At 39.6% G+C, this 12,791-nt stretch overlaps 1 protein-coding gene across 1 annotated transcript in view; it reads right to left on the reverse strand.

Annotated features, from left to right (window-relative positions):
- Positions 1-12,791, reverse strand: part of qser1 (glutamine and serine rich 1) — a 129,759-nt gene that overhangs the window by 8,024 nt on the left and 108,944 nt on the right. Inside the window, exon 10 of the mRNA XM_067994172.1 lies at positions 9,077-9,214. Coding sequence (XP_067850273.1) covers positions 9,077-9,214 — 138 coding nt within the window. The remainder of the gene's footprint in view (positions 1-9,076; positions 9,215-12,791) is intronic.

The following is a 12,791-nucleotide window of genomic DNA, read 5'->3' on the forward strand; positions in this document are numbered from 1 at the left end:
TCCGCCAGTTCAAGGTAGCACTCTTCTCCTGTACTACCAGTTAAAGATGGTGTTCTTCTCCCATATCCAATCCCAAATTCAAGGTAGCAATCTTCTCCCATACCCTTTAGTCAAGCTGGCATTGTTCTCCACTTTCCCCCAATTAATGATATCACACTTCTCCCCCTGCACCCCCAGCTGATGTCTACTCAACATTGCTGCTGGTTCCTACCTCCTGCTGGTCATATTGCAAATAACTGAATACTACTGCAGACTATGGGTAGGAATTCTTGATATCTTGAGAATTTCTGCCCACAGTCTACAGCTGCATTCAATCACATGGTGGAGGTGGTAGAAACTGGCAGCAGCATTGAGGGGAGGAGCCTAGAGCCACACTGAGGGAATGGGGCAGAACGCTGAAGTTTGTGGCTGGATCGAGACCCCATGAACACCACGCGTCATAGTATAATACCACTATATAATCTCTGCATTTTGCTTACATAAATTTAAAACTCTGCAGAATATTCCATGTGTGGAAGGCTAATAAGTAACATTTTTAACTTTAGTGTTGTTCTGAATATGACATTTTCGTTGAATTTTCTAAACTCAGTAAGGCTATAAAGGCAATGCCATTACTTGACCAGCAATATGTGATATACTTATAACAGGCAAACTATTTAAAATGACTTGCAAGTGATATAGCACCTTTAACGTAGAAGAAATGTCCAAAGCTGCTTTACAGAGACTTAAGGAAAAAAAATGAACACTAAGCCAAAGGAGATCTTAGGAGTGCCTAAAAACTTGGTTGAAGAGGTGGTATTTAAGGATGGTCTTAAAGGAGGAGAGGGAGGAGATGGGTTTAGGAGGGAATTCCAGACCGTGGGGCATAAGCAGTTGACGGCACAGCCTCCAATGGTGTGACGGGAAGGGGTATGCACAAGGTGCAAATAGTCAGAAGAATGGAGAGTTCTGGGGGAAATTGTAAGGCTGGAGGATGTTAATGGAAACAATGAGGGATTTAAACACAAGGATGACAACTTGAAATTTGAGGTGTTAAGGATTGGGAACCAATGTAGATCAGCAAGATCAGGAGTGATGGGTGATTGGAACTTGGCGTGAGATAGGACAAGGGCAGCAGAGTTTTGGATGAGATGAAGTTCATGAAGGGTGGAGGATTGTTGGCTGGCCAGGAGAATAGTTGAGGTTGGAGGTGACAAAGGCATGGATGAAGACACTAGTAGCAAATGGGCTGAGGCATGGATGGAGGAAGGCAATGTTACAGAGGTGGAAGTAGGCGTCTTTATGATAGTGAGGGTGTGGGGTCAGAAGCTCAGCTTGAATAGGACGCAGAGGTTGCAAGAAGTCTGATTCAGCCTTGAGATAGTGATCGGGGGAGGGGGATGTAATCGGTGGCAAGGGCACAAAGTTTGAAGTGGGGGCCGGGGATGATGGCTTCTGCCTTCCCAATGTTTAGCTAGAGGAAATTGCAGCTCAATTAAGCCTGGATGTCAGACAAGCAGTCTGACCAGTAATGTTGATTGAAGGATAAATATTGACCAAGACACCAGGACCACTCCCCTCCTCTTCTTTGAATAGTGCCATGGGATCTTTTACATCCAGCTGACAGGGCTGATGAGATCTTGGTTTAACATCTCATCTGAAAGACAGCACCTCTAACAGTGCAGCACTCCATCAATACTGCACCGCAATGTCAGCCTAGATTATGAGCTCATGACTCTGGAGTGGGGCTTGAACCCACAACCTTTGGGCAATGGTACTACCACTGAACCAAGGCTGAGGCACAGAGAGTAGCCATGTCTTGTCTTATATAATGAGACAAGGTAAGTTAGTAATCTCATAGTAAAGGATCCTCTGGGGAAGAGTGATCATAATGATAACTCTCAAACTCAGTGTGAAATTCTAAGTCCGAAACTGGAATCTTAAACTTAAAGAAAGCCAATTATATAGGTATGACGGGCGAGTTGACTAAGGTTGATTGGGAAATTAGATTAAAGGGTATGACAGTACATAAGCAATGGCAAACATTTAAAGAAATATTTCAATATTCTCAACAAATATACATTCCATTGAGAAATAAAAACTCCACAGAAAAAGTGATCCATTCATGGTTAAGTAAAGAAGTTAAGGGTAGTATTAGATTAAAAGAAGAGGCCTATAATGTTGCGAAGAGGAGAAATAAGCCTGAGGATTGGGAGGGTTTTAGAAACCAGCAAAGGATGACCCAAAAAATTGAAAGAAAGGAAGAAAATAGAATGAGAGTAAACCAGCAAGAAATATGAAAACAGACTGTAAGAGCTTCTACAAGTATGTAAAAAGGAAGTGAGTAGCAAAAGTAAATGTGGGTCCCTTAGAGGCTGAAAAAGGAGAAATTATAATGGGGAATAAAGAAATGGCAGAGATGTTAAACAAATATTTTGTATTGGTCTTCATAGTAGAAGGCACAAAATGCATACCAGAAATAGTGGGGAACCAAGGGGCTAATGAGAGTGAGGAACTTAAAGTAATTAATATCAGTAAAGAAAAAGTACTAGAGAAACTAATGGGACTAAAAACCGACAAATCCCATGGACCTGATGGCCTACATCATAGGGTTCTAAAAGAGGTGGCTGCAGAGATAGTGGATGCAATGGTTGTGATCTTCCTAGAACGGTCCCTAAGGATTGGAAAGTGGTAAATGTAACACCACTATTCAAGAAAGAAGAGAAAGAATAAACAGGGAACCAAAGGCCAGTTAGCCTGACATCAGTCACCAGGAAAATGCTGGAATCCATCATTAAGGAAGTGGTAACAAGGCACTTAGAACATCATAATATGATTAGGCAGAGTCAACATGGTTTTATGAAAGGCAAATAGTGTTTGACAAATCTATTAGAGTTTTTTGAGGATGTAACTAGCAGAGTAGATAAAGGGGAACCAGTGGATGTAGTATATTTGGATTTTCAAAAGGCATTCGATAAGGTGTCACATAAAAGGCTGTTATGCAAGATAAGGGCTCATGGGGTTGGTGGTAATATATTAGTATGGATAGAGGATTGTTTAACAGACAGAAAACAGAGAGTAGGGATAAACGGGTCATTTTCAGGTTGGCAGGCTATAACTAGTGGGGTGTCGCAAGGATCACTTCTTGGGCCTCAGCTATTTACAATCTACATTAATGGCTTAGAAGAAGGGACCGAGTGTAATTTATCCAGTTTGCTGAAAATACAAAGTTAGATGGGAAAGTAAGCTGTGAGGACAAAACAGAGTCTGCAAAGGGATTATAGACAGGTTAAGTGAGAGGGCAAGAAGGTGGCAGATGGAGCATAATGTGGGGAAATGTGAGGTTATTCACTTTAGTAGGAAGGACAGAAAAACAATATTTTTTTAAAACGGTGAGCAACTATTAAATGTTGATGTTCAGAGAAATTTGGGTGTCCTCATACAAGCAACACAGAGTTAACATGCAGGTACAGTAAGCAATCAGGAAGGCAAATGGTATGTTGGCCTTTATTGCAAGGGGTTGGAGTACAACAGTAATGAAGTCTTGCTACAGTTGTACAGGGCTTTGGTGAGACCTCACCTGGAGCACTGTGTACAGTTTTGGTCTCCTTATCTAAGGAAGGATATACTTGCAATGGAGGCACTGCAACAAAGGTTCACTAGATTAATTCCAGGGATGAGAGGGTTGTCCTATGAAGTGAGGTTGAGTAGAATGGGCCTATACTCGGCGGAGTTTAGAAGAATGAGAGGTGATCTCATTGAAACATATAAGATTCTGAGGGGGCTTGACAGGGAAGATGCTGAGAGGTTGTTTCCCATGGTAGGAGAGTATAGAACTTGGGGGCTTAGTCTCAGGATAAGGGGTCAGCCGTTTAAGACTGAGAGGAGAAAGAATTTCTTCACTCAGAGGGTTGTGAATCTTTGGAATTCTCTACCCCAGAGGGCTGTGGATGCTGAGTCATTGAATACATTCAAGGCTGAGAAAGATTGATTTTTGGACTCTAGGGGAATCAAGGGATATAGGGATCGGGCGGGAAAGTGGGGCTGAGGTAGAAGATCAGCCATGATCTTATCAAATGGCAGAGCAGGCTTGAGGGGCCGTATGGACCTACTCCTGTTCCTCCTACTTATGATCTTTTTCAAGGGGATTCAACCCAGGTGTAGGAAGGTAGAGCAGTAATGATGGGCTAGGTTCGGGATTGGGGGTGAAATGAAAGGTGGCTTGACTGGGTGACAGGTAAGGGACGAGACAGGAGAGAAGCCTCAAGAGGGGTCCAAAGAAAAACTGTGAGATGGGATTAATGGGCTTGGGTTCAGAGCGCCAACGAAAATGTGCACATGAATGGACACAGAAGAAACTACAGGTACATTGCCATGACCGAGATTTAGAAGAGACATATCCTGGTTATAAATAGAGGACTCCTTACTCCAGGTGCTTTGTAATGGATGGATTAAAAATTGTTACAGTCAGTACCTTAATGTTATAATATATTACGATAGTTAATTAAATTGTGCCCTTGGGTGTGTACAGGGCACAATTTCAAAATTTGCAGATGACACAAAACTTGGAAGTGTAGTAAACAGTAAGGAGGATAGAAATAGACTTCAGGAGGACACAGACAGGCTGGTGAAACGGGCGGACACATGGAAGATGAAATTTAATGCAGAGTAGTGCGAAGTGATATATTTTGGCAGGAAGAATGAGGAGAGGCAATATAAACTAAATGGTACAATTCTAAAGGGGGTGCCGGAAGAGAGAGACCTGGGGGTATATTTGCATAAATCTTTGAAGGTGGCAGGACAGGTTGAAAAAGCGGTTTAAAAAAGCATACGGGATCCTGAGCTTTATAAATAGAAGCACAGAGTACAAAAGCAAGGAAGTTACATTGAACCTTTATAAAACATTGGTTCTGGCCACAACTGGAGTATTGTGTCCTATTCCAGGCACCGTACTTTAGGAAGGATGTGAAGGCCTTAGAGAGGGTGCAGAAAAGGTTTACTGGAATGATTCCATGGATGAGGGACTTGAGTTACATGAATAGACTGGAGAAGCTGGGGTTGTTCTCTTTAGAGCCGAGACGGTTAAGGGGGGATTTGATATAAGTGTTCAAAATCATGAAGGGTTTAGATAAAGCAAATAAAGAGAAAAAATGTTCCCATTGGCAGAAGGGTTGAGAACCAGAGGACAGAGATTTAAGGTGATTGGCAAAAGAACCAAAGGTGGTATGAGGGAAAACGTTTTTACACAGCAAGTAGTTAGATTCAATCGTGGCTTTCAAAAAGCAATTAGATAAATATTGGAAGGGAAAAAATTTGTAGGGCTAACTGGATTGCTCTTACAAAGAGCCGGCACAGGCTCGATGGGCCGAATGGTCTCCTTCATTGCTGTAACTATTCTATGATTATCAATTAACATTAAAACAAATGAAAACTGTATTTCCAGTGAATTTGAAAGCATTGTTCAAGATGGAGATGATAACAAAAAAAAATTGCTTCATTTACTCATAGCATTTGCAGCTTTGCGGCCTAAACTCAAGCAGACAAACTTATGTAATTAACCTACATCACAAAGAATGATTGAAACCAAGATCAAGTCCTATAAGCCACATTTCACAATCTAATCCTTGTGCATCTCATCTTCGGTCATTCTATTCAATTTCTGAATTATTAAACTTCAGTTCATAATTATTTTTTTGCATGATTCGGTTCAATCTTTTAAAAAATTTTGCCCTTTACTATTTTAATTTCTTCCCCTTCCATACGGTTTATTTAAAAATGATATTTTCCAGACGACAGGGGCCATGGTAAAGGCACAACAGGGAACATTAGAGGTGAAAAAAGATGTGCTGCTTGAGAGCTGAAAGCAGATAAACTTAAATTAAGCTTGCAAAGCACAGGCAATGAAAAAGATAATTGGAAATGACAGTTTTGTTTACATTAGTACAAACTCCATTTTTATAGAACCATAGAAATCTACGGCACAGAAGGAGGCCATTCGGCCCATCGTGTCTGTGCCTGCCGAAAAACAGCTAGCCAGCCTATTCCCACTTTCCAACTCTTGATCCATAGCCTTGTAGGTTATGGCACTTCAAGTGCATATCCAAGTACTTGTTAAAATGATGTGGAGATGCCGGTGATGGACTGGGGTGTACAAATGTAAGGAATTTTACAACACCAGGTTATAGTCCAACAGTTTTATTTGAAAATCACAAGCTTTCGGAGGCTTTCTCCTTCGTCAGGTGACACCTGACGAAGGAGAAAGCCTCCGAAAGCTTGTGATTTTCAAATAAAACTGTTGGACTATAACCTGGTGTTGTAAGATTCCTTACATTTGTTAAAATGAGATGAGGGTTTCTGCCTCCACCACCCTTTCAGGCAGTTAGTTCCAGACCCTCACCACACTCTAGGTGAAAACATTTCTCCTCAGCTCCCCTCTAATCCTTCTACCAATTACTTTAAATCTATGACCCTGATTATTGACCTCACTGCTACGGAAATTAGATCCTTCCTATCCACTATATCTAGGCCCCTCATAATTTTATACACCTCAATTAAATCTCCACTCAGCCTCCTCTGTACCAAAGAAAACAACTCCAGCCTATCCAATCTTTACTCATAGCTAGAATTCTCCAGTCCTGGCAACATCCTCGTAAATCTCCTCTGTACTCTGTCTAGTGCAATCACATCTTTCCTACAATGTGGTGACCAGAACTGTACACAGACTCTAGCTGTGGCCTAACTAGTGTTTTATACAGTTCCAGCATAACCTCCCTGCTTTTATATTCTATGCCTTGGCTAATAAAGGAAAGTATCTCGTATGCCTTCTTAACCACCTTTAGTGCAAACTCCCATCATTTTTTCTTTTCCAGTGTCCCACGACTTAAACCAACAAGAGAGCTAGTAGTTCATAGAATCAGAGCACAGAGGGAGGCCATTCGGTCCATCATGCCTGTGCCAGCTCTTTGAAAGATTAGTTCCACTCCCCTGATCTTTCCCCATAAGGCCTGCAAAGTTCTCCTTTTCAAGTATATATCCAATTCACTTTTCAAAGTTACTATTGAATCTGCTTCCACCACCCTTTCGAACAGTACATTCCAGATCATAACAACTCATTGCATTAAAAAATCTCAGCTCCCCTCTGGTTCTTTTGCTGAAATATCTTAAATCTGTGTCCTCTGGTTACTGATCCTCCCGCCATTGGAAACAGTTTCTCCTTATTTACTCTATCAAAACCCACCATAATTTTGAACACTTCTATTATATCTCCCCTTAACCTTCTCTGCTCTAAGGAGAGCTATCCCAGATTCTCTAGACTGAAGTCCCTCATCATTGGTATCATTCTGGCAAATCTCTTCTGCCTTGACAACCTTCCTAAAGTGTGGTGCCCAGAATGGACACACTACTCCAGCTGAGGCCTAGTCAGTGATTTGTATGGTTTAGCATTACTTCCTTGCTTCTGTACTCTTTGTCTCTATTTATAAAGCCAAGGATTCCCTATGCTTTTGTAAACAGTTGACCTGCTTCAAGGCCTCTGACAATACTTGTCTGAACCAGCTATTAAAAAATCTGTAAGGTTGGCCATGGGGCATCTCTCCAACAGCTCTCCCTTATTTCCTATGGAAGCAACTTTGTCTTTTTCCAGCCTCTACCCTCAAAAATATGTTTACGATTAAGAACTGAGCTGGGCTGTCTGAGAGAATGAACTCATATTCTCACCGCTATTGTGACACCACAACTAGGTACTGCAACAAGAAAGCAGCAGAGAAGACTTGCAGAAACCAGGAATATTCTTATGCTTGTGCATCAAACAAATTGCTTTCACAATGACATCACAAACAAGAAAACTGCTTTTGTAACAAGATTACATTACATATAGCACCTTAGACATTCAAAACTGAGCTGACTGAAATTGGCAAATTTCATATTAGTAAAGTTCTTCATTGGAACATTAAATACTAGAGAAGTGTCACTCAGCAGCACAGTGCACTGGTCCACAAAAGCACTGCATCCCAGCACCAGGAGATTCTTATGGGGAATTCCCAACCTTAGGAAGGAACATAGGAACAGGAGTTGGCCATTCAGTCCCTCAAGCCTGTACCACCATTCAATTAGATCATGGCTAATCTGTATTGTAACTCTAACTACCCGCCTCAGTTCCGTAACCCTTAATACCCTTGCCTAACAAAAATCTATCAATCTCAGTTTTGAAATTGTCAATTGACCCCCAGCCACAGCTTTTTTTGGGGGGGAGGGGGGCGGGGGGAGGAGGGGAGGAATTCCAGATTTCCACTACCTTTGTGTGAATAAGTGCTTTCTGAACATCACCCCTGAACTGCCTAGCTCTAATTTTAAGGTTATGCCCCCTTGTTCTGGACTCTCCCACCAGAGGAAATAGTTTATCTCTATTTACCCTACCAAATCCTTTAATCATCTTAAACACCTCAATTAGATCAGTCCTTAATTGTCTATATTAAAAGGGAATACAAGCCTTGTCTATGCAACCAGTCCTTATAATTTAACCCTTTTAGCCCCAGTATCATTCTGGTGAATCTGCACTGCACCCCCTCCAAGACCAATATATCCCTCCTGAGGTGAGTTGCCCAGAACTGAATGCAATACTCCAGATGGAGTTGAACCAGAGTTCTGTACAGCTGATGAATCACTTCCATCCCTTTGTATTCCAGCCCTCGAGATAAAGGCCAACATTCCATTAGCCTTTTAAATTATTTTTTGAACCTTGTTGTGAAATTGGGGTGGGCCAGCAAGTGCAGGAGTTCAGTTCCCCTGAAATAAATCTAAATGAGAATCAACCCAGGCCACTCTCAATAATCACCTAATAGCTGGCTAAAGAGTAGATTTGGGAGAAACCTGGTTGCCCGCCTTGAGTTGAAGAACAATAAAAGGTGCATCTACTGGGGTGGGGGAAAAGGAAATGTAAGAAGAAAATTACAAAAATGTCAGAAATTATTTGCTATGACCATAAAGTGACAGGCTAATTTATCCCTATTCTATGTATTACTCAAAGTAGTGATTAGAGAATCTATTGATGCTATGAAATAAGTAAAAACCAAAATCACTGATGAGCATCAATATTTACCATTGCTTTGTTCTGATGCCTCAATCATGTCAGGATCCAAGGCTGTACTCACAAGCAGCTCCACATAGTTCTTAAATGTCTCCTTCATTGTTCTGGTATTCAGGAAGCGAGCTACATATGGAGTTGTTGGAGGACGTTCTAAAATACACAATAAAAATCTATGTATTAAATTACTACATTTTTAGACATGTATTTAAATACCCATTACCACATTGGTGTTTGCTCAAATGTATTAAGCAATGCATGCAGAGCATGGTATGCAAAACCAATATATGTAAATTATATTTTATATAATGGAATAATAGCAAATTGTGATTTAATGCACAAAATATAATAAAGGAACCATATGCCATAATGGAGCCTGCCTTAAATCATGAAAATGATTCCTCTGAGCATTTTCCAGTAACCTACTGATTATTTTCCAATTTAAATATGGTAACTCTTAATCAAGGCCGTACTCATTACCACATGTGGTAATGGGTACTTAAAAGTTAGTATACTAATAATCTAAATATACAATAGGATAGCAAGTGTTTGGCATCCTGATTATTCTAAAATAATGAAGCTGGCAATATTAGGGAGGCAGACCAATGAAAATGATCTCTTTATAAAAGAAAAAGAACCAGTGAATAAGTAAAACATTTTCTTTAATAAAGTATAATAATAGAAGCCCTGCACAGCAAACCAGTACATTTTTCTGATTTTAAATTACAGCAGGCAGTTCCATTAGAAGATGCAAAATCTGGTCCTATTCTACAGCCTGCAAGTTCACTCTAATATGGAAGATTTTTAAGAGTTGCTCCACTCCAGCTAGATATTATAAAATACAGAATATTGTACAACCCACGTTTAATTACACACATTAAAAAATACAAGTGCTTTTCAAAACAAAATGTTATCAAGTTAAAACAGATACAACTATAATAGAATGTACTGCTCATAAGCATTTTTCTGATTTAGAATTCAATCATAACAGGAACAAAGATGATGGATGCCCTTAGAGTACCATTTCTGAAAATATTCCAGGATTCTCACATCCACTAATGTACCAGGAAGTACATTCCTCTTGCTGACTGTATGTAGAACTTCCTGACATTAGTCCTAAATTTGCCTAATCAGTTTGAAACAGTGCCTCTTGTCCTACTCTAACAGCTTAGCTTAAAGTAGTGTTCCCGATTTCCTCTTTCCATTTTGTTTACTATTTTAAATACTTCTTTGAGACCCTTCAATACTGAATAGGCCTAGTTTTTCCAGGCTTTCCTCATAACTTAGTCCACTCAGGTTAGGGATTAGCCTTGTGGCTTGTCCATACCATCTCCAGGGCTTGAATGCCACCATTTTGTTTCAATGACCCAAAATACTCAAGGTGCAGTCAGACCAGAGCACTGTATAGTTTTAAAATAACATCCTTCAAAAAGCATTTACTCTTTTAGACATATAGTTCCATATTTTAATTGCTTTGATTGCTGCTACATAGAACTAGTCACATCCTCTAAGTCAGAAGATTTTTAATGTTTTTAGCTAAGTAAGAAATTCCTGCTTTCAAACATGTTAGAATTCTTCTTCATTTGTAATGACAGACAACACTTAGGAACATAGTAACAGGAATTCGACCCCTCGAGCCAGTACCACCATTACCCTTTGTGTAAAGAAGTGCTTTCTGACATCACCCTCGAATGGCCGAGCTCTAATTTTAAGGTTTTGCCCCCTTGTTCTGGACTCCCCCACCAGAGGAAATAGTTTCTTTCTATCTACCCTATCAAATCCTTTAATCATCTTAAACAACTCAATTAGATCACCCCTTAATCTTCTATACTCAAGGGAATACAAGCCTAGTCTATGCAACCTGTTCTCATAATTTAACGCTTTTAGCCCCGGTATCATTCTGGTGACTCTGCACTGCATTCCCTCCAAGGCTATTATATCCTTCCTGAGGTGCAGTGCCCAGAACTAAATACTCCAGATGTGATCTAACCAGAGCTCCGTACAGCTTTGTATTCCAGCCCTCCTAATATAAAGCTCAACATTCCAGTAGCCATTTCAATTATTTAGACTACATTTCTACCCCATCTTTTTAATAGACATCATTAGAATTTAAAACACTGCAATCTTCTCTTTTAACCCATCAAAATCTGCACCTTAAAAAAAAGTCTCAGCAAATTCACTGACCTCAGCAATCAAGGTAGCACGAAGTATGTTCAAGCTATTTAGTCAGCAGCTTATCTTCTGAATGATACCGCTTTAAATATATATGACATAATAACCCTGAAATATCTACAGCCTCTCTCTGCCCAGCACCCCCATCAAAAATAACTGATTTCTTCAGTTTTAGATAATTAAGATAAATGTAATGTCTTATTCTCTGCTCTATTCAAGTCAATACTTACCATGGAAATCAGGGAACTTGAATCATTATACTAAATTGCCCTAAATACTTCTGTTTGTTACATTTTCCCACTTACTTTTCAATTAATACGAGAACAGTCTCTTCAGCTTAAGTTTACATACTTTTGGTGACTTCTGAGCTTGAGGTGAGGGCTACAGAGGAACGGACTACTTTTTGGTAGTACTGCCGTCAGGTAGTCTCTGGAAAGATATAACTTTGCCTGATGCAGGAAATGCTTCCCCCACTTGTTTCAAAAAAACGCCTTATTTCCAACTCAGATTTGACACCCCTACTGCACTAGGATGAATTTTGCACTTCCCACAACGAGCATGCTTAAAACCCGAGTGAGATTGTCAATTTGTTCAGTTACGCTGTGAACTTACGTCAACCAGTAACTGGCTTGATGATTTGAAATCATTTTATCTAGGACCCATTAAACAGATTCCAGAATTGAAAAGGCAGGCCTCCAAATAAATATTAATATTCAGTAATAAAAATATTGTAGGAGTGAAAGCAAAAATGTGATCAGTTATAATGGGATCTAGTGAAACTTGGATATTGTGAACTGTTCAGAAATCCCAGAGGCTCAATTCATTTGATTAACTAAATAAAATGTAACACTCCCATTCTCCTTACAATGAAAACCTCAGCACTAATCAATGGATACCAACACTTTCAAAACAGAAAGCACTAAAAGGAGAACTTTAATGTATAATTAAGTACTTAATCCAGTTGATTTCTAATAATTAAAAATGCAGAAAAAATTATTTATAAATATTCCCATTTATTGGTACCTTCCCTGGAACCCTGTGCACTGTCATTTCAGCTGTTAAATAATGGAGCAGGTAATCTTAGGCCAAGGAGATCCTCTTGTGAATCATCCATTTATCATTGCTGTGAGCATGATCATTTTAAAGATTGATCACAATATGTTACAGACCCTGTTAGGGGAACTTGCATCTAGACCTGGTTCTTACAAATAATAAGCATGGTTTCCATAATATAGTAGTAATAGAACCTCTGGGGAAAAGTAACCACAATATGACTACATTTAAGATTATGTGGCAATCAGAACCAGCAATGACCAGGACAGAATACATTTTTTTTTTTAAATCGAACTTCAATGGAAATGAGGGATAAACTAAAATAAGTGAGATGCATTGCTAAAAGATATCTAGGTTGAAAAAAGATATTTTTTAAATATACAAGAAAAGTACATATACATTAAACTAGTCCCCAAAACGAGTGAGTAGAGTAAATGAAATAGGAACAAAAATAATTCAAAGTCTACAGGGAGAAAGGGGGATGGAGAACATTGAGAGTATAGGA

The sequence above is a fragment of the Heptranchias perlo genome, chromosome 12, assembly GCF_035084215.1.
Source record: "Heptranchias perlo isolate sHepPer1 chromosome 12, sHepPer1.hap1, whole genome shotgun sequence".
Taxonomy (NCBI): domain Eukaryota; kingdom Metazoa; phylum Chordata; class Chondrichthyes; order Hexanchiformes; family Hexanchidae; genus Heptranchias; species Heptranchias perlo.